The sequence below is a fragment of the Aspergillus aculeatus genome (assembly GCF_001890905.1).
Source record: "Aspergillus aculeatus ATCC 16872 unplaced genomic scaffold ASPACscaffold_9, whole genome shotgun sequence".
Lineage (NCBI taxonomy): Eukaryota > Fungi > Ascomycota > Eurotiomycetes > Eurotiales > Aspergillaceae > Aspergillus > Aspergillus aculeatus.
In genome coordinates, this window is record NW_017962984.1 from 937869 (window position 1) to 964007 (window position 26139).

Consider the following 26139-nt stretch of genomic DNA (forward strand, 5'->3'; position numbering starts at 1 on the left):
CCTTGTTGACAGGTGGAGAGGTAGGAACTGGAAAGTGGTGGCGCTTGCTATGGGCAGCAGAAGAGCCTCATGCAGGGGTTTGAGTAGTTTGCATGGAAGCTTCCAGGTTTAGACGGTCACATCGGTACGGAACGATGCAGATATGGTCTGTGTATCGAGGAGGGCGGAGACCTCGAGCGTGTCAGGGACCATGCCCATGCCCGACACACCCTGCTTCTGGAGCACGAGATGGCTGCTCGTCGGGTTACTGGGATCGGAGTATCCATGGCAAGCGAAGTGGACGATGTCCGAGTTGCCGAGCTGGGCAAGGACGTCTGCTGTGGAAGGCCCTGGCAGTTCTGTCACCCGTAACGAAGGCTCGGCTGCACGGATGATGCCTTGTGCCTCACGTCGAACACTCGCGAGCGCGCCATGACCCGGGGTCTCGGGCATCGTGACCACCAAAAGAGAGGAGGTCGCTTGTTGCAGGGGCAGGACCTGAGCCGCTCTCGAGCGGGCGTTCTTCAAGGCCCTCAGGCTAGGAATGTACGACGGAATCACTCGGTCGAGGCAACTCTGCCCGTCTGTGTGTCCCCCGTTTCGATAATCCCCCGCTGCGTGAAAGGGAAGCCCGCTGGCCGCACCGGCTCCGATCCACCACACACGGGACCGGGGTTCTTCCAACGAGAGCTCACCCTGCGCTCCCAATCCATCTAAGCACGGCTTGACGCAAGTGAACCATAACCACGATAACCACTCGTGGGTGAAATCCTCCGGTGATAACTCAGGCTCCATATCCCTTTTATTCGAATCTCCCGTGGTGCAACGGAAGTTTTCATGGCTCAAGAGACGCCGCACGAATTCTGGAGGCGCCTTAGACCCCATTTCGGGCAGATGAAGAACCCAGCCACGAGGAATGGTCATAATTATCGCATCGGTACTCACACACGTCGCGTTGACAATGATGATGGGTCCTTCTCGTAAAAGATCTCCAAGCACCTGCTTGGACAGTGTCTGAGGAAAGTCCTCGAAGCCTGTGATCTCACGAATCTTATCCTCGCACTCTCTGAGCTCTTTCAGATCATCGTATCGGTGGCTAGTTTGTGATGTGCTCTGATTTAAAGATGCTGTGATATGGTTGAACGTCCGCGAACGGAGAGCTTCATACTCTTCTGCCAAAGCTGGGTGAGTGCTCTTCAAGCTCGACAGGTCACTCGGCGAGTCGATCAAATGCCCTACAACAAATCCACGGGCATATTCAAGCTTTCTTACTGCATTGCCTACCAGATTTAACTTACAGAAGGCGACACATGCCTCACTCGCAAGGCCGGATATCTGCCGGTTGATAAAGATTTGATCTTCCCGCTGTAAGTCGTGAGCATTGAGACGACTCAGCGTGGGGAGGGCCAGCTCAGCAGCCATAGCAGCAAGGTTCCAATTCTCAGTATGATTGAGGAAATGTATCAGAGTCCTGGCAATTTGCACACGACTTATAGGTAGCACATCGGCTGAAACACAGACAGCCGCGAGATGTTTAGACCCGACTTGGAAGTCTGAACCGTTTCTCGTTTGGCGAAATCTTTGTAGAAGAAGTCTCCCATATTGGGCATAAACCCCAGGATCAAGCGAACCGCCGATAGTGGCCGAGTGAAGACCTTCATCATCAAGCAGAGTGATAGCTCGGTCAAGATGCTGGAGATTCTTCGTTGCGTAGTATAGATTTTCGTACAGGCCTGTTAAGAGAGTGAGATAAGCACTCCTAGCAGGCCGATCGACAAGATTCAAGCCATCGCGATTTATGTCTTCAAGCATTGCAATTCCTGACTCGAGTTTGCTTATGTCTCCTGTCGCCTCATGATGAAAGGCCAGGATATGACTGGCGCTTAACAACATGGCTACTTTCGCCGTGCTGAAAATGTTTGCAGGAAGGTTGCCGATAGCTATCCGGATATGAGAGTCTGCTGCATGAAGATCTGCAATGTTACGGTTTCTTTCCCACCTGGCGCTGAGAAGTCCACTCAAATTGAAATGTGCTGACAATCTTCCCAGAAGATCATGGGGCTCCATGAGGGCTACAGCCTTCTCAGCTCGTGAAATCCCGCGTTCAAGGTCGTCGGAATGTCCTGCCTGGAGGTACCGTTTCATATACTGCGTGGACAAACCCAGCAGCAGTGCTTTATAACTTCGATCGCTCTGTGAAAGGCCAGAAAGCGCTGCCTCGGCCGCTGAAATAGCTGTGTCAATGTGTTCTTGTTCGCCCAATTCATCGCGTTGAATGTCAGTCTTGGCGCTCAACAAGCCATCGCGGGCGCCACGGGCCTCTGCTGGAGCACGTTGATGCCGGGTCAAGAGATACTGCAACTCTTGCTGTTCGAATTGCTTATAGGAACCGTGTTCGGTCCCCACGTCGAGCCTTTCCATCAACTCATATGCGCGCCGAAGATCGGCTTCGGTGTTTGAATAGCTGATGCGCACCTTGTAGCCCACGATCAGTATCTCAAGCGTTTCCTTTTGCATTGCTTTGTCTGTAAGACCGATTTCCAGAGCACGTTCAAGGTGGTTGATGGCAATATCAATATCAGAGAAACTTCCTCCGAAACCCAATCTGGCAATGAGGCTTCTTCCATACATGTAAGAACATACAGGATCTTCGGGTTGTAGCAGAGTGGCCAGTTGAAGGTAAGCAATGGCTTTCCCTAAATCAGTCGGGTCTTTACTGTACTTGTAACGTTTAAATAAGAAGACACCCATTTTACCGAGGAGCCCTGGCCTCTCAGGGTGATTCATGGGCATTGTAGCCAGGCTCTTTTCGTATCTGGAAAACACCTGGCGCGCGTGGGGAGACTCTTGGAAATCCAATCCAGAGACATACTGCTGGAGCCTGGCAAGATCCAGCTTAGGAGCCTCGACACTGGGCAGTCCGATGCCAGGAAGAGAATCATCGTTCCGTGCTTGCGAACCTGAAGGTTCAACAACATTGAGTTGATCGATCGGAGGGCTCTGCACCGGCTGTGCAAAGTCTTGTACTCTCTATATATATGAAAGGTCAGGCAACAGTCGTCCTTTCCCCTAGTATCAACGTAGACCAGACGACTTACCTCCGTTGATATCAGAATCTCGACTTCTTTTACGACGTTCAGCCATCCACGAAACTATCGATGCATAAGTCTGGGGTGTCAGAGACAATTAGACGGAAAGGCGCGGAAATCGAACCTTTGCCCGTGCCCATACAACCAATCGATCGCCTTCTTCGAGGAGCGAGAGGAATTCGGCATTCTCTCCACCGTCCTCCAGTCGCCAAGTCACGGTGTGATTTTGCCACCCCGTCTGAATCTTGTTCTTGACGACGCACCTGGTCACGCCTGGAGATCTCATGTTATCCTCATCCTTCCGGCCGGGAATGTCCTTGAAATAGAACCCGCGATCCTGCAGCATTTGGCCAAAGTCGTGGGGAGAGGATTTGAGGTAGATAGGGTCGGACAGGTCCTCAAATGCTGGAGGCTGGTCTTCGTGCCACGAGCCTAAGATTGACGCATCGAACCAGGACCAGCTTCCATTGTCCGGGTCACTGCACCACCCCTGGTCATGACTGGTGATTTTGAACTGGACGGCAGAGATGCTGGGAGGCAAGGGAGCCGAGACGATGTACAGTGTGGTCCATTCATTCGAATCCGAGGAGTGCTCAGGCGGCGGTACTGTTATTTTATCTGCTCTTTGGCCGTGGGACTGCAATCCCGGATACTTCGAGGAGCACGCCATTCTAAGTGAGATCTGCGATATCGAAGAATGGAATGGGTTTAATGGTTGAATGCCTGAATGCTTTCAGAGCAAGGTAGTTCAAGGTATAGGGAAGGCAGGGGAAAAAACTCCTCTGGTGGTTGACGTCGCAGGTTCTATGATTATGGCGGGCAGCCTCGCTCAGACTCAGCGCTTTCTAGGCAACAATGGCAGGGATGTTCAGTAATCCGCCACCTTATTCAGCTCTGCCTGCAGATACATGGGGCTTGCAGAGTGGCTTAGCTTACATTCGGTTACTCACAGTGAAAATTCACAGTAGATGGCAAAAATCTATCCTAAAGCTATCGCCATGAAAGAATTCATTCACTATTTGTCTTTATCTTGCTTGTACTAAACTATCAGTGCTATTATCTGAACCGGGCCCTGAGTCAGCCACAGGCCTGGGCCTAAGAAGAAACCTGAGGTGCAGTACGGCCCAGCGAATATGGGGGATCTCCGCAGCACGTTGGACATCCCGCAGCGTAGGGCTCGTTTTCCTTGTTTCCAATGCCCGGAGATCAGCTTCATGGTCGGTGACTACAAGTACCAGATGCTCCTGGATAGGACTTTCGCGGCCGATCCCAGTAGGCCATGTCATTTTAAGGCCTCGGTTCTCGAGCCAATTACTTCCCAGCGTCGATTCTTGCCGGCTCGACATGGCTTTCCCACACGGCGTGGACCTTGTAAGCAGTGTGATTTTCCCAGCCACGTTAATCTCAAAGACCGCAACGTACAGACGCTCAGCCCCTAGGTTCTGCAGCCGAATCCGCAGGTAATCTTCCTCTTCGATACCCCTGGTCTGGACCGAGACTGCCGTCTGATCCATCTGGTTTTGCGTGGTGAGGCTAACCTGAAGCCGGTGTTGCAACTGCTCTTCTTGTACCTCACATCGAAGAGACAGAAGGTGCTGCGCCTTGACTATTTGCTCCGCTGCATCTACTACTGACTGGATCCCTTCGGACGTGTTTGCGAACTCGCATAGTTTGAGATTATTGCCTGCGAATAAAATGATAGAATCATCTTGTGTCACGCATCTCATGGCGAGTTGGGGCGGGCCCTCTTCATGGCCATCGCCATGTCTGTGGCCAGGCACATCTGCGCTTCGAACGAGCCCTGCAATGCGAGCCTGAACCGAGTTGTTATCATGTTGAAAGCCATCGGTATCAGCAACATTTGTGCGTTGGAAGGCCAGGGCTCCGTCCTGGGGGATCGAGCACCCGGGCCTGAGGTTCAGAGCCAGCAACGCCTGGAACCCACATAGATTGACGACTGTCGCGGTACCCAGGCATGCTGCCTCGTCGATGTATTCGTCTCCAAAGGGCTGGATTACGTAGACGTCTCCCCGACGAACGCCAAGGACTGAACCACCCGCCATGACCGGATGTCCTTCCTGCAATTTGACATGCAAAACGTTGACGGGGGTCATCTCCATCGAGAAAAGCCGCCGCTGGTCAGGCCCGTGCGATTGAGGCCGCTGATCAAACCGGCGCTGCACCACTTCGCGCACTTTCATAATAGTGGTCCGCCACGAGCGCCCGCGGTCGGACTGCTGGCGAATTTCTTTAATAAGGGCCTCGGTCATGGCACCTGCCCAGCTACTATCCTCCTTCTGGTATTCATATGCTTTCTGATCCACCTCCGCCGCGAAGATACGCACCGCATACGGATTATCGAGGCTGGTGAGGAGGTGAACTCCGCCATCCGGGTCGGGGGAGAAGATGTTTGGGAGGGAACGGACGTAGCTTGTCAGATCGAACGTCATCCGTGGCAGGCTCCTCACCACCGTGGTGACTGTGGAGTTGCCGGTAGAATGCTCTCGTGGGATCGGGGCACGGGTGATATGGGCGGAATGGCAGCAGTCGAAGATGGTGGTTACGTTCTTCGTCCGGTCAGTTGTCTGGCGCACCAGGTGCGTGATCTCAAAGTCGAGGATGCCGCGGAAATCCTCGACCGATCCTTCCTCATAATCCATCGGACACAAGGTCTGATAACATGCCGGAAGACCAGGCCCCCTGAAGCCCGATCCGTTGATCAAACCTCCATGTCCCGAATAATATATCACCACTGCATCTGCGGGTTGACACTCCTCAATAAGACGACCCCAGGCTTCGCGGATCCCCGTCTGGGTTGCCTCTGGACCACAGCAGCGGATTACCTGGAAATCTTGCTCCCGCAGAAGCTCTTCCATAGCGCTCACGTCATGTGTTGGGCCTTGCAGTCCTAGGGGACAGCCGATGAGCAATGCCTTTCTTTGTGGCATCGTAGATTCTAGTCCGTGCAAGGTACGGGCCAGACCCTGATTATACTCACGGGGTTAGGTAGGTCACGAAGATACGTGGAGAACACTCTTAGATCTAGGGCATAATCAGAAGAGAAGACGAGATGAAGAAATGTAAGATATACTGCAGTTGGGGGAGGAGAAGATGATGGTAGGAGTTACTTCAGGCATCATCGCGAGGTGCATGCATAAGCGCTGCGCCTCCGGGCCATCCTCAAACACTTCAGATGATTGGCCAGGTCACTGTTCGCTGGCCAATTATCGATGCATCCTATCAGGTATCTACTAGTGCTTACGTCTCTAGATAGACTTAGATTGCTACGGCGTGTGAAGGCTAAGTCTTGACCTTTGTACACGCATTCACGATGCCAGTCTATATTTCTGTTCAGTGAAACACCCAGGAACCCAGGATAGCCACAGCTTAACCTTCCTCTCGGACAAGGCTGGAAAGAAATATGTTGGAGCTTTTTTTTCTTTCTCTAAGCAAGGTTGGCGCTCGTTGCGCATATGTATTATATATACATCTCTACTTAACGCTGCCCCGCAAGCGAGAATATTAGACAGGTCGGGTAGGGATAGTCTCAACATCTGTACTGTACTCCACTAGGTCTCGAGTACAGACTGCTAAACGCGTCATTGAGCCACCACCAGATCAACTTTGCGTAACGTAGACCGTCAAGATAGCCGCGTATCTGCTCCACATAGTGTCAGTAATTCATGTAGCAAGTTTGACTAACAAGCCATGTCTCAAGAGAGTACGACTCACGCAGCAGCTGCAGCCAATATCTCAATGGTCTTGGCATGGGTGCCCCCTGATAGGAATGCAATAAATGCCGTTGTCGCCAAGCTGACTACGACGAGTCGTAACAGCACACTCAAAAGGAAATTGCAGATCAGGACAGGGACCATGATCAGAATCACGACGAAGGTTCCAAGCAATGCCCGGGCCAGAATAATAGCCAATATTCCATGGGGAATATACACCATTGGGTCATCGGACAGCGCCTGGCATTGATTCTGACTGATCTTTCAGCGCATGCCTCTTGATTCAGGAAACAACGATTAACATACTTTGTAAGATCGCGTGAAAAGGCTAATCAGTCTGTCCTCCACCCATTCTTCCAGACAGGCCAAGGTTTCATCTTTGGGTGATGAAAGAGCTATCAAGTCTCCGTCGTGTTGCAGAAAATCGGTCTCACTACGAGATACACATGCATTGCCCTCGATCCAGTTCCGTAGGGTGACGACTTGACGAGGCCCGGCATGCTTCAAGTCGGCGATTCGAGAATTTCTGAGTAGAGTTTGATCTTGAAAGGGGGGTTCAAATCAGGAATTGTGTGCCACAGCCTCAGTACAATAGCCGGATATACTTACCATAGTCGAACAAAGCCTTTGATATGTCAGACAGGACTGCTTGACGCTCATTATTGAGGTCGCGACGACAGCTGCCGAGATATGAGGGCTTCTCTTCCCTAAGATCAAGATCCTGGAGTCTTTTCTCTAGAATCGACAATCGATCTTGTTTCAACAAAAGGTCCCGCGACCGCAGGATGGAAAATCTCCGGTAGAGCTGCAACGAGTTGGTGGAACTAATCAATGCACAAAACCGCGGGTATCCGGCGGGAAAGTCTTCGACTGCGTAACGATTAGTAGTCTGGACCAGCTCGCTTGCTTGCTGCAGGTGGCTTACTTTTCTCGGATTTTAGATGAATATTTTGACTCTCTAGATCTCGTGGGGTTCTGATCTTCCTGGATAAAAATGTTCTACTGAGTACATTCATGTGCTTAGATTTCACTGCAGGTGGTCCAAATGAGATGGTATATAGATTCTGTTTCAAGAAACCATATACTGATTCCGAGTCTCGTTTCAATCCACAATTGCAAAAATAGGCAAGATGGCTATTTGTGACAAAGTAGAATGTGGCGATGCAGCTTCGTTGGGGTCTGAGCCTCGCGGCTGGCCCAGGATCTATGAGGCTACATTGGGCATTAATGCAGGACGAGCCAATATGATTGCAGGGATAACATCTGAAGGCAGTAAGGGCAGCACCTGGATCACGTTGTTCGTCGCCTTGCTCGGAATGTTTGCATTAGGTGCAGGTGAAGTGTCAAGAAATACTGTATGGCTCTAATACAACCTAAAAGCAGCCGTATTGTCCCAGTCCGCTGTAGACTGTTATAAATCCTCCTCGGTCACTTGATATGCCCCATCCGTCATTATCTTTTTCCCAACAACTTGCTTTGACATACAGATTCCAAGTTATGGATTTCGGCAAAGAGATTGAGTCGTTGAACAGGTGCGTACAAGACCAACGGGGTCCGATCTTGTGATGATGACATCTGATTTTGGTTAACCTAGTCGATAGGGAAGATGGCCCTGGCATATCACTCTCAATTGAAGAAGGACGAGCATTCGTGTCTTCTTACTCGAATGTAAGCTGCTTGTACGCACATGGCCAGAAACAATATCCTGCCAGTGTAATGACACAGTAAAACAGAAGCCTAAATTCGCAGTCTGGGATGAGGTATATATAGTTGTCCGTGACCGCGAAAGAATAATTTCGAAGGAAGGTCCATACTTTATCGAGAGTGTGATTCTTCCTAACCAGTATACTCTCTGCGATGAAAGCGGAAATTCTGTGAAAAATGGCACTAGAGTCCACGAAGGGGATCTCCAATGAGATGAATCATGATTAGCAGCTGAATAGGTTTTGTATCCTAGCTTCTATGTCCGGCTGTGAAAAAAATACTCTGGCTTCCTCTGTTTGGCATCTTCCCAAGTTTCTGAGTATCTGTCTTCTGGTCATATTGTGAGGTGTCAATTTAAGCTCTTTCAGTGAACTGGGCAAAACGTCGGCGCTTCGCATCGATTGATTCTGAGCTCCGTTCTAGGTCAAGAAGGAAGATTCTGAGTATACCAGCTGTTGCTCTGCTATCTGCTTCTGGAAGTTGTATTTAGTGATTAGGATATCTGAAGCTACTGAGAGAAGCGGACTATGCTTGTCTAACAGCACCGAAGACCTGGTTCCAGGTACCTACCTCTTTATAGGCAAGCTTTGTCCATGAATCTGGATAGAGCAAGACACTAATGACTCAGGCTCAGGCCATGCAATCATTGTAGCACCTCTCCTGTCTAACTTTTCGATTTTACGGCGTTCGTGGCAGGATTCAGCCGTAAGTGTTCCGCGCCTATGCTTCAAATGGCGGCTAGCGCTAAACATTAGCATTTCTAATCTTGTAGTACAAAGCGTAGGGGTTGTGAGAGGATAGACGGAAATACATATTATATAGCCTTAATATAGCTAAGCCTGCGAAGAATATAGAATTGGGCATAATCTCACGGTAGCTGATCTTAGCATTTGAATCATACCTCACAAGGTGATGCCATATCGTGGAAGCACTTGAGAGCACGAATGCAAACTGATAACACAAAGATTATAAGCCGTAACCCTGGAAAGGGGTCTCTATTGAGTTTCTTTGTTCACCTCAAGGGAGTGAGAATCCGGCAACGTCAATTGGCAGCAGTGGCAGTGGATTGGATACACTCGTGGTAGCAATAGTGCCATTGCCTTGGTTTGTTACTCAATATCAGAAGCTCATTTCTATATCGCTTACTGCAATCTACCAATGAGTTTTGACTTGAGCGTCAGTCAATATGATGCTCTTCACGACGAGGCACCTACGAGCTGCTTTGCTCTCTCTGCCCTAAGGGCTGCAAAGTAAGATTATGATTCTGAATTGATGCCAGTCGATTGACGGGTTATTTCACTAGAAGCATTCAAAATCTTTCTTCAGAAGCTGGCTGTCGGAGTTGGCTTTAGAATCTTATAAGGTGTCTTTGGTGGGTTCCTTTGATAGAGCGTCTAGTACGTAGTCGTAATAGCCCGGTCTTGGCTGCGGCAGGCTTACGGTTCACATACTCCAATAGGCACGCCACGTGATCGTCTCCGCCATCGGAGCCACTAATCCAAAAGCAGCAGGCAACCCCTCCGAATTTCTTCTTTGGGCGGGTGAATCATCGCCTCTTGTCTTCGCCCCCTCATCCTCGCTCACTCTCGCGCTCTTCATATTTTTCTGTTCTGTCGCTGGGATTCTTGTCAGAAGAGGCTCTGGCTCGCAATTGAGTGTCTTCTTTGTCCTATCTTCCTCCTTTCCCCCCCATCATATATCCAATCATCATGTCGCATACTCTGTCGCAAAAATATTTGAGCACGCGGGGTGCCTCCTACGGAGTATGGCAACAAATCCCTACAAACAACACTTTCCCGATTCAATGGCTAATCTGTCCTGAACTTGCGTTTAGCTCTCCTTCGAGGAGGTCGTCCTGAAGGGTCTGGCCTCTGATGGCGGTCTCTTCATCCCCGAGGAGATTCCCTCCCTCCCCTCTAACTGGGAGTCCGAATGGCGCAATCTGAGCTTCGAGGAAGTCGCCTTCCGTATCATGTCTCTCTACATCTCAGAGTCCGAAATCCCCCGCAACGACCTCGAAGACATCATCCGCCGCTCCTACGCCACCTTCCGTCACCCCGAACGTACTCCCACCATCGAACTCGACAGCAAGCAGAACCTCCACCTGCTCGAGCTCTTCCACGGCCCCACCTTCGCTTTTAAGGATGTCGCGCTTCAGTTCCTCGGTAACCTGTTCGAGTACTTCCTCGTGCGCAAAAACCAGGGCAAGGAGGGCAAGGACCGTCACCACCTGACTGTCGTGGGAGCCACCAGCGGTGACACCGGCTCCGCCGCCATCTACGGTCTGCGCGGCAAGAAGGACGTCTCCATCTTCATCATGTTCCCCAAGGGCAAGGTCTCCCCGATCCAGCAGGCCCAAATGACCACCGTGCTGGACGCCAACGTGCACAACCTCACTGTCGAGGGCTCCTTCGACGACTGCCAGGACTTCGTCAAGGCTCTGTTCGCCGACCCCGAGCTCAACTCTACCCACAACCTCGCGGCCGTGAACTCTATCAACTTCGCCCGCATCCTCGCCCAGATCTCCTACTACTTCTACTCCTACCTGTCCCTCACCAAGTCCCCTTCCTTCAACAAGGACTCCAAGCTGCGCTTCGTGGTCCCCTCCGGTAACTTCGGCGACATCCTTGCCGGCTGGTTCGCCAAGCGCATGGGTCTCCCCGCGGAGCGCCTGGTCATCGCGACCAACGAGAACGACATCCTGGACCGCTTCTTCCGCAGCAGCGGCGCCTACACCAAGAACGACGCCAACGGCACCGGTGTCAAGGAGACCCACAGCCCGGCCATGGACATCCTGGTCAGCAGCAACTTCGAGCGCCTCCTCTGGTTCCTCGCCTACCAGAGCAGCGACGCCGCCTCGGCCGACGCGCGCCGCAAGCAGGCTTGCGACAGCGTCCGCGGCTGGCTCCAGCAGCTCAAGACCGAGGGCGGCTTCCAGGTCTCGCCCGCCGTCTTCGCGGGCGCCCAGGCCGAGTTCGAGTCCGAGCGTGTCAGCAACGACGAGACCATCGCCCAGATCCGCGACACCTACCGCACCTCCTTCCCGGCCAACCTGGGCCCCGGCAGTGCTAAGAGCTCCAAGACCGGCGGCTACATCCTCGACCCCCACTCCGCCATCGGTGTCGCCGCCGCCCGCCGCTCCATCCAGCGCAACCCCGGCGCAGTCCACATCTCCCTGTCCACCGCTCACCCGGCCAAGTTCGCCAGCGCTGTCGACCTCGCCCTGCGCGCCGAGGACGGCTATGACTTCACCGAGGTCTTGCCCCAGGAGTTCATCGGCCTGGAGCAGCGCGAGAGCCGCGTCACCCCCGTCGGCCCCGGGGCCGGATGGGAGCAGGTCCGCGAGATCGTTAAGGCCGAGGTCGAGCAGGAGCTGGAGGGTAAGCGGTAGATGTTGCTTGCTTCTGTCGTAGACAACCAAAAAGAAAGAATTCCGCGTTTGCATCCTAAGACCATTTACTCCCATTATCATATTTCCCCCTTCCGCATCATCGATCCTATATACATACATGACGATTTCTGTTCTCAAGTAGGCTTTTTCTTGCCTCTACTGTGATATCATAAAAGCTACATCAAAACATACGACAAGAATTCTGCCTCAATTTTAGGCATCCTGCTCTTCGACTATTCCTTCCCTTGGGTACTTTTCGCATCATATAATGGGCGGGTGGGTAGGAGACTATCCATACATATATCATTAGATTATACACAGATAAGAATGATTTACTCTTCTACCTTAATTAATTCTGTGCTATCCTTCGCCTCAACATCTCTATAACTTTAGTTCTACTACTCCCTTTCTCCTAACATATATTCTAGACCGCTGCTAAAAGTAACAGTGCACCTAACTACCCAACTAGATAATCTAGTACTAATATCTGTTTTCTTCTCCTTGATAAATTCTTCTTCTCGTCTATATATACCCTACGTAGACTGCATATACATCTTATAATATCCAGTCACAGAATATTCCTCTTCACATCTACTTGAAACCATACTTAGCTGATACTTTAGTGACTATTCAAACCCTATCTCTATTCACAGCTACTTTATACTATACCCTACTAGGGAATAGTGCTACTTAATAGCAACCTTACTTACCATCTAATCCTATTGTTAGATCTCCTATCCTACAGTAGTTTACATACCTCTGCCCCTACTATTACCAGTAATAGAATTATACCTCCTCTCAGATCTACTATGATTAATATGACCCGTCCCCTTGATTAAACTGACTTCCTCCACTGTATCCTTCGAATTACTTGTCTTCTCTGTTCTCTTCCTCTTCCTCTTTCTTCCTCCTTCTCTCCAACCTTCTGATAGGTATACTCCTAACACCCTTTGTCTATTTCATACTTTTCTTCCTTTTTTCATTCTCCACCACTCTTCTACCTTTCCTTCGACCAATCTGATGCTAATATCACCTTCCACCCTTATTACTAAAGTAGAGGGTCGAATTACCCGGCCAGTGTTCCAGTCTTCACAGTAAACGTAACAGTCTCCTACTAAGGTAAGTATCGCCCTTCTATACATCTCCATCCCATCTCTATTCCTCGTGGCTATTTCTACACCAATCTCTTTGCTAAGAGTTATATAATATTTGACCAATACTCCATTACTTGATTTTCTTTCATACACAGTAGAACAGAGCCAGACTTGCAACAAGATACAATACTAGTTCCGGATAGGTGCAACTATTCCTCAAGAACCAGCTGGTTCCTGATAGTTCCAAGTCGATTGCCACCAGTTATAAATGGGTCCAGGAAAAACACCCATGTCAGGTAAAACTACAAATAGTGACGAGTATGTTGTACTATGTATCTCGGTGGGTAGTTTGCCCACAGCCCTAGCTTAATCCTTTGCCAATCCGAAACTAGGGCTAAGTCTTCAGACCTATCCTAGATATCACTTTGTTTTTTACAATCGTTGTCACGAGTTAGATCAGCTTGGGCCCTCATTCCCTTTTTCTAGATATGCCGTATCTCGACTAGCATCTGGAGAATATAGGGACGATGCGGATGGGTGGGCAGAGTTCTACTCCCTGCTACATACCCATACGAGTAATAGGATGAGGGGTAGTAACGGCATCACCACGTCAGGGATTGTCATGGGATCTATGGGACTCACGCATACTGCTTGAATATGCTGATCATTCCTTATCGTGGAATTTTGTCTACCTGATATCATTCATTGGGTTGCATTTGATTCTTCACCTACTCAGTACTCATATCTACTCGTAGGACCCACACACGATCTCCCCACACCCCTCTTGTCTCCGAGGTGGTTGTGCTGGGTTGGGTTAAGGACTACGTAAGATGCAACCCCTTCCGTTTCCGGGATACATGATTACGCACTCGCGGCATTGGCGATGTGACAAGTTTTTCCTATGAGAGTAGGATAGTAGGAAGACAAGAGAAAGAAATTGAGCAACCAAGAGATGCATCGAAGCTACATGAAAGAGAAAGTGCAGGCTTGAAAAGTGAATCCAAGAATCCACAAAAAAAAAAGAGAAATGCCATTTTTATTCCACGTACCGTACTCACTATATATTATTAAACTAGTAGGTAAAAAAGACTGCCGATGAATATCAACCAGGAGCTGAGCACAGTGTTTCTTGTCGCTCACCCCAGTGCGCCTGGCTGTGTCTTGAGTCGTAGTCCTGAATCATAATCATAGAACAGTCCTTCTTTCTTCATGACATAGGAAAGAAAACCAACGATGTAGCAAAAATTCAAAACCAAACTCCAAGCACCAATTATTTTGATTTAATAGTTTCTTCGTTTGGTCAGAGGGGAAGATGAGTGGCTCTATCAATCATTGCTGAAGATGGAGGTGTCATCTACAGAAGGGCCATCAGACCCATGACAGCGGCGAGAAGACCGGCCACGGGCTGCATCTTGGAAGCAGCGCCGGTAAGGCTCGAGACCGAAGGCTCCGCTGGGGAGGCGCCGGTGGGCTGCTCGGGGGTCGAGGTGCCGGCAGGAGCAACAGGGCTGGAACCCTCAGGAGCGGCAGGGCTGGCAGGGGTGGAGGCGCCAGGAGCACCAGAAGCGCCAGGGGCGGAGGCGCCAGCAGCACCAGAAGCGCCAGGGGCGGAGGCGCCAGCAGCACCAGAAGCGCCAGGGGCGGAGGCGCCAGCAGCACCAGAAGCACCAGGGGCGGAGGCGCCAGCAGCACCAGAAGCGCCAGGGGCGGAGGCGCCAGCAGCACCAGAAGCGCCAGGGGTAGAAGCGCCGGCAGCACCAGAAGCGCCAGGGGCGGAGGCGCCAGCAGCACCAGAAGCGCCAGGGGCGGAGGCGCCAGCAGCACCAGAAGCGCCAGGGGCGGAGGCGCCAGCAGCACCAGAAGCGCCAGGGGCGGAGGCGCCAGCAGCACCAGAAGCGCCAGGGGTAGAAGCGCCAGCAGCACCAGAAGCGCCAGGAGCACCAGCAGCACCAGGAGCGCCAGGAGCACCAGAAGCGCCGGGGGTAGAGGAGCCAGGAGCACCGGGAGCGCCGGGGGTAGAGGAGCCGGGAGCGCCAGGAGCGCCGGGGGTAGAGGAGCCGGGAGCGCCAGGAGCGCCAGGAGCACCTGGGCTAGATGAACCAGGTTGTCCGGGGGTGGAAGAGCCAGGAGTAGACGGAGTAGATTCGCCGGGCACGACAGGAACAACGGGCACAACGCCAGTGGGAGATCCAGGGACGGAAGGCACAGTAGTACCAGGAGCAACAGGCACCGGCTGGGTTCCGCTGGGGATGCTGGTGGTGTTCAGGAAAGGTCCGGGCTTGGTGGTAGGAACAGTGCCGTTGGCGGGGATGGTGTGACTGGGGAAAGGAGCTGGGGGAAGTCCAGTGCCAATGATAGGAGCAGTGCCGTGGCTGGTAGTCGGGTTGATGGGAGCAGTGCCGTGGCTGGTAGTCGGCCTGATGGGAGCAGTGCCGTGGCTGGTAGTCGGCCTGATGGGAGCAGTGCCGTGGCTAGTAGTCGGCCTGATGGGAGCAGTGCCGTGACTGCTAATTGGCTTAATGGGAGCAGTGCCGTGGCTGGTAGTCGGCCTGATCGGAGCAGTGCCGTGGCTGGTAGTCGGCTTGACAGGAAAGACAGTACCAGTAGGGTTGGGCTTAGGCTGGGGCTTCACGCCAGTGGGCACTGGCTCCTTGCCAGTGGGAACAATAGTCTTGCCCTCCTCCTCGCACCATGTGGTGGTCAGAGTAACGGTGTTTGTGAGAGTGATGGGCACCGTAAGAGTCTTGTTCCCAGAGACAACGACAGTGGTGGTTTCTGAAAGCTATATTAGACACGGCCTGCTTGAGAAAATACACGAGAGCAAAACGAACCCGGGGTCTCAGTGGTCACATAGGTAGTAGTCTTGGTGATGGTACGGGGAGGGTCTGTGGTGAGAACAAGCTTCTTGGTAGTGGCTGGCTTCTTCTCGTCGGGCTGGAGGCTTCTTAGCATGTCAATCAGAATGGGTACGCGTTTGCATTAAGCTTACCTCTCCGCCACGCCCTTGAATGACACCCGCAAGGGCTGGGGCAGCCAAAGCCAGGAGTGCAATAGTTCCCTTGACCATTTCGGAGGTTTGGGGGGTTTTTTTTTTTTTTTCCTGATGCAAAATGCTCAAACAACACAGCTTTTAGTGTAAACGAGAGATGAAGAAGGAACAGCGAGTGGCTTCCGTACGGCACGAGGTGGATTAGAGAAGGAAGAAACGATCCGATGAAGCAGAATATCTCGACCTTTAAATCTTCTCGACGAAGGGCCTGATGATTATGCACACGATATTCGTCACTGACGAGGATAATGCCACAGTAGTATCCTTTGGTTAGCGAAGCACGGGGCAATTGTTGTATGGTTCAGGAGCAGAAGTAAAGCTCATCGATGCTAGCTCTGGTAGGCTACGAGACGCAGATTGAGGCTAACCAAGCCATGGATGCGAAAGGGACCACCGATGTGATGCTGTGAGTCAAGCCAAAGGGTCTCTCATATGGCGAGCTGTTGCGCGAATGTAACGTCTTGCTACATCTTCTTGGACAGAGGCCCACAGTACCCACGTCAGTCAGCCACGATCCTCGGACACGATGCTAGATGGTTGTACTTAGATAGGAAGTCAAGAGTAGTATTGTCGTCATGACTTTGCGCGAGTGCTCTGGTTTTCGAATTGAGAAGCTGGAAACCCCTGGCTATCGCCGTGATCTATGCTAGTGCAAGCCAAACTAATCAAGCAAAGCGGAGACAAGCCTGCTGAGAAGGGAAGTGCTACCGGAATTTTGCGTTCCATTACGGAGTATTGAGCCCTGAAAAGCTGAGTTAAGCTTGTAGAAATGCATGGATTGGCTCGCAAGGCTCTGTAGCTGACACATTCGAAAAAGCTTTGCAGGAATGTGGGGTCGCTCGAGGTCCGCCTTCTGTAACGTTGCAGGTAAGTTTGTCGGGTCAAGGATCAGGGCAGGGACAGAAAGCAAGAAAGGGAATATAGCACGGGCAGTACAGGCATATGCTCACGAAGCACATTAGGTAGCTGATTTGAGCATTCTATCTGGACAATGTAGTCCATATGGCCTTATGACGAGATCCAGGTCATGTCATCATTGAGGAATGTCAATCGAAACCGAGATAGGTCGCTGTCACACAGTCGAATAGGCTATGTAAGAAAACTTCAAGGCCCATTGAGGTTCGAAGGATCTGGCGCCGTACTGTGGAGCGGCCGTTTTCGAAGTTGGTGAGAGAGTCATTGAGATGAGAAGCCGGTAATGTTTCATTGGAGTGAGTGGATAACGTGTCGCAACCTAGGTAGTCGCTATGAGAGCAATGTAAGACGTCATTAAAGCAAAATCTGGTAAGCCTTTTGACAGGAACCATGCCCGCAAGCGGCGCTAGCAGATGGCGAGTGTTCCTGCAGGGGTGGTACCAGACAGAACTTGGCAAACGTGATTGTGAAGCTCTGCAGGAGCGAACCTTAGTATACTTCGTATTTCGTAGTTACTTGGTCGCTTTCTCGGTGGGTCGGCGGTACCTTGCTGACTCATCACCGTTTGCAGCAATGTATCACGTGGAGATTAGCTCTGCTCAACTCAGCTATCGTATCAGGGCTTAGGGCAAGCGGCGCGTGGGCACGCGTCTTGGAGCGCGTTAATGGTTTTGCTGTGCTGCGGTAGCTGAGAGATAGATGCAGTGATCTCCGATTGTTGTCCTGTCCAACAACAAGACAATCCACAACATCACCCCTATGATGCCTCACTCAGTATCCTCGCAAGACTCGTCAGCCGATCGCAAAGATGAAGAAGTTCTACCAGACGCTCCGCCAGCGGAGATCACCTCCGAAGACAAGACCGATACACCCGACAATGCAGCAGCAGGCGTAAGATTGGAAGACCTGTTTAACGACGACGATGACGATGAAGAATACCCAGCTTCTAGCGCGCCAGCCACTCAGAATCAGGACACAATGCAGACAGAGTAGGTTTCGCACAGACTACCAAGGCATACCGGTACTGATAGAGGTTACTCGTTCAGCGCCGTCCCTGCTCCAGGTCCAGAGGTAGACACAGACACCATGCTCGCATTCTACCAACGCCTCTTCCCGTTCCGCTACCTATTCCAATGGCTCAATCACGGAATTGTTCCTTCGCCCGATTTCGGCAATCGCGAATTCGCCCTCACACTCCAGAACGATGCTTACCTTCGATACCAATCATATGCAACGGCAGATCTGTGAGTGCTGCGGGATTGGTGCACAAGTGCGTTATCAGAAATCTGTTCTAACGGGTAGACAGCTTCCGCAAAGATATCATTCGGATGAACCCGTCTCGATTCGAAATCGGACCTGTCTACAACACCAACCCACGAGATCGCAAGACGCTCCGCGGCGGCCAGTTGAAGCCCATCTCCAAGGAACTCGTCTTCGATATCGATTTGACGGACTACGATGACATCCGCTCCTGCTGTACGAAGGCCAACATCTGCGGCAAATGCTGGGCATTTGTGACTATGGCCATCAAGGTCGTCGACACGGCCCTCCGCGACGACTTCGGCTTCGAACACATCCTCTGGGTATACTCCGGCCGCCGTGGTGCGCACGCCTGGGTGTGCGACCCCCGCGCGCGCAGCCTCCCGGATGACCGACGCCGGGCCATCGCCGGGTACCTGGACGTGGTGCGGGGCGGCAACAGCAGCGGCAAGCGGGTGAACCTGAAGCGACCGCTGCACCCGCACATGGCGCGCAGCCTCGACATCCTGAAATCCCACTTCGCGCAGACGACGCTGGTCGACCAGGACACCTTCCTCGGCCCCGAGCAGGCGCAGCGCCTGCTGGCTCTCCTGCCGGACAAAGGGCTCAACGAGTCGCTGCGCAAGAAGTGGGAGTCCTCGCCCGACCGCACCAGCGCCAAGAAGTGGGCCGACATCGACGCCCTCGCCAAGACGGGGAAGAGCAGCACCCTGAACCCGACCACGCTCCGCGACGCCAAGCAAGACATCGTGCTGGAGTACACCTACCCCCGGCTGGATTCCGAGGTCAGCAAGAAGATGATCCACTTGCTCAAGAGCCCGTTCGTCATCCACCCGGGCACCGGCCGCGTGTGTGTCCCCATCGACGCCCGCAAGGCAGAGCAGTTTGACCCCCTCTCGGTGCCGACGGTAACGCAGCTGCTCGCCGAGATCGATGCGTGGGATGCGGAGCATTCGAGCACCAATGCCGGACCGGAGGCGGCCGAGGGCGAGGGTAGTGTCGCGGACTCGGACGCGAAGGGAAGCCGCAGGGTACAGGACTATGAGAAGACGAGCCTGAAACCATACATCGACTACTTCCGCTCCTTCATCGCCGGTCTTCTCAAGGAAGAGCGTGGTGGCAAACGGGAGCGGAATGAGGACGTTGAGGAGACAAAGCCTGAGAGTATGGAGTTCTAGGCTTCTGAGTTTCGCTTTCTAGGTGAATGGCGGTCTTTATGGTTTTAATTCTCTCAAGCCCTAGCCTGGGTAGCATTATTTTTGGGTATGATCTTGGAGCGATTTGGGAGTATGTCCTTTGAAAGTGAATATTTCAGGCGTTCGAAGAAGGGTCACAGGGCCTTTCCCCTGTGTTCTGTGTTAATATTGTGATGGTTCTTACTTTTCTGTTCATTTCTGACTGCAGACTGAGCTCAATAAGCGGTTATGGGAATTAATATGAATCAACATGAGCCATGTTTCCAGTCAAAATTACATTTTTTTGAAATTCAATTCTATGTTGTTACATTGTAGGACTGTCAGACGAACAGCACTACCTCATTATTGACCATAAAGCCTGCTTTGGAGAAGACAGGAGTGACAGATGATATAGTTGTGAAACTCAAAACGCATCATTCAGTAGCATGCTGTGCAGGAATCGGGAAGAAGAACGTCCGCGTCCGCCTGGATTTAAGCAGAAACGAAGTTCTTGACATCTGGACAGAGGTTTAGCAAATGCTTACAGGGAAGGGGTATTGGTGGGTCACGTACTCTCAAGCCAGCGGACGTACTCCTTCTGCTCCTTGACCTGGATGTAGTCGGGGATCATGGTGGCAAGCTCGGCGTTGATGCCTCTCACGTCAAGGTAGCGGTCAATGAAGTTCTGGAGCTCCTCGTCGAGGTTCTCGAAAGGAGGACCGGCGTACAGGCTCTGTCTGGCCCAGTCCTTCTCGGCGGTCTGGGCAAGAGCCAGATCGGGCTTGTTGAAGTAGGAAACCTCCTCAACCTGGAACACGCCATCGGTGCACATGGTCTGGATCAGAAGAGCGCCGCTGCCGGGCTTCTCAATGGTGATATTGACACGAGCGGGGAAACCGGGCTCAAGGTCGTCGATGTCGATCTCGTCGCGGTCGGAGGGAGCGATACGGTCCTCGGGAAGCTGGGAGATGCCTGCGCGACCTTGGTTAGCAGGCTGGTGGCTTCCGAAGTCGTTGGCGTCCATCAGACCATCAGCGGAGAAATCCTCCTGCTCGCTCAGGTTTTGGAGGTCTGCAACGGTGAAAGTAAGGCGGATCCTATAGAGAAGTACACACGATCAGAATGATAATTAAGGAGGGCAACGCGGGCACAAGGTTCCTTACTCTTCCTTGCCGAACTTCTTGGTCAAAGTGACTTCCTGCTCGCCGGGGATATCCTTGACCTAGTAAAAACCATATGTGTGAGCTAATACAGTCAAAACAACGATTGTCCGACGGAACTTACCTCCCAAGAGTTGTTTTGCAGAACATACTGGATGTTCTGAACGGAGCCATCCAGGTCCTCAAGGCCGGAGGCCTTCTCGTGCTTGAGCTCGTCCTCAAGCTTGGCAACAAGCTCGACGTCACCTATAATGCTCGTACAACAAGTAATCAGTGTTGTGCGTCTTAAAAAGTCATCTGCAGTCCATGATCGAGGCTTCCAATGCTTCAACGGGACAGGAATGTGGATATAAGGTGATGGGGAGAAACTCGAAAAACATGAGGGAAAAAATGAATCGATGCGCTTGAATGGGAAATTGCAGAATCGCCATTGTTCTTCCAGGGAGAGTTCTCTTACCCTCGCCGGGGGCCTGCTTGAAAGCCCGAGAGGTCGAAAAAGCAGCATAGGCAGGCTTGGTGATCTGCTTCAAGGTGAAAGCATTCTGAGAAACAGCGGCAACAGGTCTCGAGACTGTTGCGCGGGAGGAGATAGCGAGAGACCGCGCAATGGAGCGGGGGGCGGAGCGAGTAAGAGTGCGAAGAGACATCATCTTGAAGGTAGTGGATGGATGGTAGATGGATTGAAGCTGAAAGTTTAATGGGAAAAATGAATGGGGGTGGGATGATGGTAAGAATGCGGAAGAGGCAAAGTGATGATGTGAACAAGAGGAGCCTGGAGTCTCAGGCATCTCCACTTTCCAAAGCTCTTCCCGTGCCAAGACCTGGAGCTCCATCCATTGAAGTACAGCACAGTACGTACTTCATTTACTGGTGATTCAAGGAAAACCATATGATATGATATGTGTGTACACGTGAATTATATGCAATCATAACGCCATAGTCCCATGAGATTCCCACGACAAAGCACCCAACTTTTTGCAACTCGGAACACAGAAGACGAAGAAAATCTTTCAAGACATTCCCTTGGGGGGAAATACTGAAGGCTGCTTGCCTCCATCCTTAGTGATCCGGATGAACTTCATTGTGCTCAAACCAGACCAATCGCCATTCCAAGCCCTAAGCGAGTTGATCACACCCTGCTCACTAAGGTCAGGCAACCAAAATCCCGTCTTAAACTCCTTGTTCTCGACATCGGTTCGCTGCAGCAACGCTTCTTCCCGCTTGCTTGGGGGTCTGCCCTTCCGTCTCTCGCTCTGTAACTGCTCGATCTCGGGCACACTACGGTTGATATACCTGGTCTATACGTGAGCGTTCAAAGCGCATGAAACTATGATTGAGCCTTGCGCCGCCGGCACATACCTCACCACGATATCCTTCATCTCGTCTTCCGACATGGGTGTCGCATCCTCGGATAGGGTCTCGTAGAAGTATGCAATGCGGTCAACTGTATATCATGGGATTAATCAATGAGAAGTCCTTGGAGTGTGACAAGAGTGGCGCAGTGCTAGGCACTCACCATAGGTTTGTCTGCCCCGCGACATATTGGCGGACACTCGAGCGACTCGGTCATCTCTAGCGGTAGCACGGCGTAATCTTCTGGCATCTCTGCTGAACTCGTGAAGAGCTTCAACCGCTCCTCTCTTTTTCGCAATGTGCTTGTGTACTTTCTGTAGCGTCTTCGGCATGGTGACGTTTTGTTTCTCCTGTCTGCTTTTAGATTGTTGCAATGTCGTCCAGTTTATCAGCGATTTTTTTCCCCTCGGCGAATTTCTTTTTTTTTGGGCAGGCAGAATGCAATGGCGGTGAGGAAGCGGTCTCAGGCCGCTCACATGAAACCAATCAGAATATGAGATGGCTTCCCTCGCCCCATCGCGTTCCTGGCGCGTCGGAGGGGATGAAGATCAAGCATTCCAACCTCGTTGTCTAGGTCATTGTCTTTTGCTGGTCGCTTAGGGGGTGGACGTCTTCTTCTATCATTTGATTAGGAGCCTTTCCATGGTCCTCGTTTTCATCATCTGGCTTGACCCCTGAGCACCTACAGCCGGAGCAGATCCCTGTCTTGGCGGTGCCGGTCTAGAGAGCGCGGCCTGCCATCTCGTCAATAGGGTACTGACAATGGGAATTAAAGGTAACCCTGGTCTTTCCGAAGCGCTTGAGAGTCGTCTCTGATTATTCGTGTTCTTTCTAGGTCTCCATGTTCTCCTCAAATCAATCCAGAAACCATGTCACCTGAAAAATTATAGTGGGCAGACCTTGGGAGTCGATGCCTACGGATGGCTACATCGTGGTACGGTCGCATGTGCCGTGGATTTGGTCCTGGACAAGCCCACAAGGAAGTATGTACCTGTAGGCCTGCCATCTGACTGCTTTCCGCTAATATAAATGAAGACACATTGACTTTGTTCTTAATCGAGTTCGCATGCTTATCTACTTTGGAGTTACGCCATACCTTGTGTTCGACGGTGACAATCTTCCTAGCAAAGCTGGCACTGAAGATCGACGCCAGAAAAGGCGACATGACGGCAAGTCACTTGGGATGGAATTGCTCCGGAAGGGCCGCACGAAGGAAGCCTACCAGGAACTACAGAAGGCGGTCGACGTGACTCCTCTAATGGCGCGTGAGTTGATTGAAGAACTGAAGCAAATGAATGTGCAGTATGTGGTGGCTCCATACGAGGCCGATGCACAATTGGTATACTTGGAGCAGCAGGGTATCATTCATGGCATCATCTCAGAGGACTCCGACTTGCTTGTGTTTGGCGCCAAACGCCTGCTGTCCAAGCTTGATCAACATGGTGACTGCATCGAGATCAATCGCGCGGACTTCGGGGCTTGTCGGGACGTCAGCCTAATAGGATGGTCGGATGATGACTTTCGACGCATGTGCATTCTCGCCGGCTGCGACTATCTGGCTAATATCCCACGTATGGGTCTGAAGACGGCCCATCAGAGCATACGGAAATACAAAAATGTTGAGAAAGCCGTGCGGATGCTCCAGTTTGACGGCCAGTATCACGTTCCTGCGGACTACTTGAAGAGTTTCAAAGAAGCGGAGCTTACTTTCCTCTATCAGCGAGTCTATTGCCCCAAGGCCGAAAAGCTGGTTACGCTCACAGTGCCTGAAAGTGATGTTAACCTAGAAGAATTGACTTTCATCGGCGGTGATGTGGAGCCAGAGGTTGCGGTGGGAGTGGCTCGGGGGGACCTGGATCCAGCAACCAAGCAACCTCTGGTATTGAAGCCGCCAGCTGCAGCGAAGTTTACCGAGAAACGACTCACAAACACCTTGCAACGTCGACAAACACTCGGATCAGCGGCTGAATTGAAGCCCAACAAACCCATCAATTCTTTCTTCACCCCAAGACGTACGCCGTTAGCTGAGCTCGATCCGAATAGCCTCACGCCGTCCCCAAGCCAGCAACGGCTCCTAGAGCGTCATGCTAATACTTCCTGGGAGAGTAGTTCCGTTCCCACGCAGCCAACTTTGATGAGGTCGTCCTCCTCTGCTACCTTGTCGAGCAGATTCTCTAGTCCCTTGGTGAGAAGTGTCGAGCGGGACTCTTTTAATCCTCACGCCTTGAGGCTGTCTGCTCTGCAACCGTCTAAGCGACAGCGCCTCTGTTCAGATATAGACGAGGGACAGTTGCCAAGCGCATCTACTTGTCGCAGTCGATTCTTCACAAACAGTACTGATGAGTCTAGCCCGAGCGGACTCAAGATTGATCGAACTAAGAAGGCTCGGAAACACTCTCTGGACGTCTTCTCGGATGATTCCGTAGAGGATATGATGTCTCAGATTCCGGATCCTGCCGAGACACCTGCGAAAGATAGGAGCGATGAGCATCAAGACGCTGGGCCAAGTCAACCCCTCGACGCATCAAATGTGCCCCCGCAATCCACGAAAGCTGATGCCAAGGACCACCTCGATCAGGGGTTGGGGCAGAGGCAGGAAGTGCCATCGGATTCCGAAGGCAACTCCAAGGCTATCAGTCTGGAGTCTAACCCGGCCGAGTTTCAGAAAGTTCTCGACTATCACATCGAGAAGCAAAACTCAGGGCTGCTTTCGAGGTTTGCATTCCAGCGGAGAGACCGCAGCATTCGCTCGCAGACTGTCACTCGGACAGAACTCAATGCACGGCCCATGCCAACTATCTCCTTCTCAAAAGCGAAATCACCAATGGATCTGAGAACCGGTAGTCCACGGACGCCGCCTAGACGTGGCCGGACAACACCCTTGCAACGACTGGGGCAAAGTGCCCTGGCTAGGTCCCGATCTCTCAACCATCTTTCGTCCTCTCTCGCCGCATTTCGGGCATCAAAAGTCTCCCTTACTCCAGCTGAGCCCAACAACAGCAGTCTAGGTAGCACCCAGAATGTTCTGCCAACCTGTCATGGGAGTGAGGACATGATCATTCCGGATAGTGAAGACGATGAAGAAGATGATTTGGAAGAACCCAACAGTGATGCGAATGGAGGCTTGCAGGCCCCAGTCGTTATTGACCTCAAGCGATTCTCCTTTGTAGGTTGAGACAAACTCTTGGAGTGCTTGGGGGCAGTCGACTTATCTTTATCATTACAGGAGTTCTTGGGAGTATTGTTAGTTTTGTGTATCATGGCATTGGGTGGGTGATTGACATACAGTACAGTACATTACATGACGGAGAGGTGTTTGGACGTATAAATAATAGGATCTACATGGGATTAACCATATACCCCTTAGTTGGCAAAGCATCTGGCCAGACTATGACATAGGTTTTGTGTAGTTAGTTCCATGGAAAAGTTGGAGGTTGGGAGTGGGCACGTGCCGATAAGATGATGGGGAGGGGGGCTTAGTGCGATCAGTGGAGTCAGGGCGGATCCAATGGAGCGAGATGACGGCGGGCGGTGTGGGATGGTTACCGGGGAACACGCGCGGTAAACAAACGGGAAGTGGCAGGCAGTGGCCCAGCCTCCCGCTTTTGGCCCTTGTTCGGGCTGAAGTAGAGTACTGGGCAGTTTGAGTGGGCTGTACATACAGTACTGTGTACATCGTACACTCCACACCATCTTCCCAGCCCCCTCATTATTACCTTTTCCAATCCGGCTTCATTGACTGTTCTGGCGCGTCAAGGCACAATTCTGTCGGGTGGACTGAACCTTGGAAACCTGCTCCAGCTGAGATCTTACTCTCCCCTTTCCTCTCTCCTGCCTGCACTCTCCTTTCCCCATTCCCTTACCCTCCGCTTGCCTGTTTTTGGCAGACATCCAGTCCCTCCACTCGAGCCCACCCAGCCCAGTTGGTGACTCTCTTTGTACAATTCTAACCACCATTATCCACTATTCAGGGCTCTCCGTGAGATTTTCCAGTCATACATTCTTTGGATCTCGATCTTGTCAACGGTCCCGGCCCGTTGCCGCATTGCAACTCCTGTGCTCAACATTCCGGACAATCGCTGCATATCTCTCAGAGACATTGACGTATTCCCTCAGCGCCGGGAGCACGAGTACCGACATACATCAACACAAAAAGCTCCACTTCTCTCAAAGGAGGAGAGCTTCTCATCATACTTGATCTGTCAGTTGGGTGGTAGTATCAAAGAGGTGCGCAGCAAC

The 26139-nt window shown here is 51.8% G+C and overlaps 8 protein-coding genes across 8 annotated transcripts; 3 read left to right on the forward strand and 5 right to left on the reverse strand.

Moving 5' to 3' along the window:
- Window positions 1-108: 108 nt before the first annotated feature.
- On the reverse strand, window positions 109-3738 carry ASPACDRAFT_52732 (uncharacterized protein; the record flags this gene model as incomplete). Its single annotated transcript, XM_020202652.1, has 3 exons — window positions 109-3009; window positions 3078-3131; window positions 3193-3738. The coding sequence occupies 3 exons, from the start codon at window positions 3736-3738 to the stop codon at window positions 109-111; spliced, it is 3501 nt and encodes a 1166-aa protein (XP_020055679.1).
- A 277-nt stretch (window positions 3739-4015) lies between these two features.
- On the reverse strand, window positions 4016-6203 carry ASPACDRAFT_120676 (caspase family protein). The gene has a single exon (XM_020196364.1). The coding sequence runs from the start codon at window positions 6014-6016 to the stop codon at window positions 4094-4096; it is 1923 nt and encodes a 640-aa protein (XP_020055680.1). The 5' UTR covers window positions 6017-6203; the 3' UTR covers window positions 4016-4093.
- Window positions 6204-6494: 291 nt separating this feature from the next.
- ASPACDRAFT_120677 (uncharacterized protein) lies at window positions 6495-7905 on the reverse strand. Its single transcript, XM_020196365.1, has 5 exons — window positions 7725-7905; window positions 7409-7669; window positions 7106-7341; window positions 6801-7051; window positions 6495-6726 (listed from the first exon to the last, which is right to left on the reverse strand). The coding sequence occupies exons 1-5, from the start codon at window positions 7813-7815 to the stop codon at window positions 6687-6689; spliced, it is 879 nt and encodes a 292-aa protein (XP_020055681.1). The 5' UTR covers window positions 7816-7905; the 3' UTR covers window positions 6495-6686.
- Window positions 7906-10052: 2147 nt separating this feature from the next.
- Window positions 10053-12215, forward strand: ASPACDRAFT_120680 (threonine synthase THR4). The gene is made up of 2 exons (XM_020196366.1): window positions 10053-10266; window positions 10338-12215. The coding sequence occupies exons 1-2, from the start codon at window positions 10213-10215 to the stop codon at window positions 11892-11894; spliced, it is 1611 nt and encodes a 536-aa protein (XP_020055682.1). The 5' UTR covers window positions 10053-10212; the 3' UTR covers window positions 11895-12215.
- A 5248-nt stretch (window positions 12216-17463) lies between these two features.
- On the forward strand, window positions 17464-19881 carry ASPACDRAFT_120683 (DNA primase subunit PRI1). Its single transcript, XM_020196367.1, has 3 exons — window positions 17464-17941; window positions 17999-18196; window positions 18259-19881. Exons 1-3 carry the CDS (start codon window positions 17715-17717, stop codon window positions 19388-19390), a joined length of 1557 nt encoding a protein of 518 aa, XP_020055683.1. The 5' UTR covers window positions 17464-17714; the 3' UTR covers window positions 19391-19881.
- ASPACDRAFT_120684 (MAM33 family protein) lies at window positions 19854-21399 on the reverse strand. The gene is made up of 4 exons (XM_020196368.1): window positions 21005-21399; window positions 20672-20793; window positions 20551-20609; window positions 19854-20484 (listed from the first exon to the last, which is right to left on the reverse strand). Exons 1-4 carry the CDS (start codon window positions 21195-21197, stop codon window positions 19953-19955), a joined length of 906 nt encoding a protein of 301 aa, XP_020055684.1. The 5' UTR covers window positions 21198-21399; the 3' UTR covers window positions 19854-19952.
- Window positions 21394-22334, reverse strand: ASPACDRAFT_120688 (translation machinery-associated protein 16). Its single transcript, XM_020196369.1, has 3 exons — window positions 22064-22334; window positions 21907-21991; window positions 21394-21840 (listed from the first exon to the last, which is right to left on the reverse strand). The coding sequence occupies exons 1-3, from the start codon at window positions 22230-22232 to the stop codon at window positions 21558-21560; spliced, it is 537 nt and encodes a 178-aa protein (XP_020055685.1). The 5' UTR covers window positions 22233-22334; the 3' UTR covers window positions 21394-21557.
- Window positions 22335-22523: 189 nt separating this feature from the next.
- Window positions 22524-25256, forward strand: ASPACDRAFT_79254 (putative exonuclease). The gene is made up of 3 exons (XM_020205354.1): window positions 22524-22675; window positions 22736-22883; window positions 22936-25256. The coding sequence occupies exons 1-3, from the start codon at window positions 22663-22665 to the stop codon at window positions 25073-25075; spliced, it is 2301 nt and encodes a 766-aa protein (XP_020055686.1). The 5' UTR covers window positions 22524-22662; the 3' UTR covers window positions 25076-25256.
- Window positions 25257-26139: the final 883 nt, after the last annotated feature.

Coding starts and splice junctions, on each gene's coding strand:
- ASPACDRAFT_120688 (XM_020196369.1), bottom strand. CDS start 22,232: ATGCCGAAGACGCTACAGAAAGTACACAAGCACATTGCGAAAAAGAGA. Junction 21,992..22,063: donor GCGGGGCAGACAAACCTATG/GTGAGTGCCTAG, acceptor CATGATATACAG/TTGACCGCATTGCATACTTC. Junction 21,841..21,906: donor ATGAAGGATATCGTGGTGAG/GTATGTGCCGGC, acceptor CGTATAGACCAG/GTATATCAACCGTAGTGTGC.
- ASPACDRAFT_120677 (XM_020196365.1), bottom strand. CDS start 7,815: ATGAATGTACTCAGTAGAACATTTTTATCCAGGAAGATCAGAACCCCA. Junction 7,670..7,724: donor TCATCTAAAATCCGAGAAAA/GTAAGCCACCTG, acceptor ATCGTTACGCAG/TCGAAGACTTTCCCGCCGGA. Junction 7,342..7,408: donor AAAGGCTTTGTTCGACTATG/GTAAGTATATCC, acceptor CCCCCTTTCAAG/ATCAAACTCTACTCAGAAAT.
- ASPACDRAFT_120684 (XM_020196368.1), bottom strand. CDS start 21,197: ATGATGTCTCTTCGCACTCTTACTCGCTCCGCCCCCCGCTCCATTGCG. Junction 20,794..21,004: donor CAAGCAGGCCCCCGGCGAGG/GTAAGAGAACTC, acceptor CGAGCATTATAG/GTGACGTCGAGCTTGTTGCC. Junction 20,485..20,550: donor AAGAAGTTCGGCAAGGAAGA/GTAAGGAACCTT, acceptor ACTTCTCTATAG/GATCCGCCTTACTTTCACCG.
- ASPACDRAFT_120676 (XM_020196364.1), bottom strand. CDS start 6,016: ATGCCACAAAGAAAGGCATTGCTCATCGGCTGTCCCCTAGGACTGCAA.
- ASPACDRAFT_120683 (XM_020196367.1), top strand. CDS start 17,715: ATGCCTCACTCAGTATCCTCGCAAGACTCGTCAGCCGATCGCAAAGAT. Junction 17,942..17,998: donor CAGGACACAATGCAGACAGA/GTAGGTTTCGCA, acceptor TTACTCGTTCAG/CGCCGTCCCTGCTCCAGGTC. Junction 18,197..18,258: donor TCATATGCAACGGCAGATCT/GTGAGTGCTGCG, acceptor ACGGGTAGACAG/CTTCCGCAAAGATATCATTC.
- ASPACDRAFT_120680 (XM_020196366.1), top strand. CDS start 10,213: ATGTCGCATACTCTGTCGCAAAAATATTTGAGCACGCGGGGTGCCTCC. Junction 10,267..10,337: donor CGCGGGGTGCCTCCTACGGA/GTATGGCAACAA, acceptor ACTTGCGTTTAG/CTCTCCTTCGAGGAGGTCGT.
- ASPACDRAFT_79254 (XM_020205354.1), top strand. Junction 22,884..22,935: donor CTGGACAAGCCCACAAGGAA/GTATGTACCTGT, acceptor ATATAAATGAAG/ACACATTGACTTTGTTCTTA.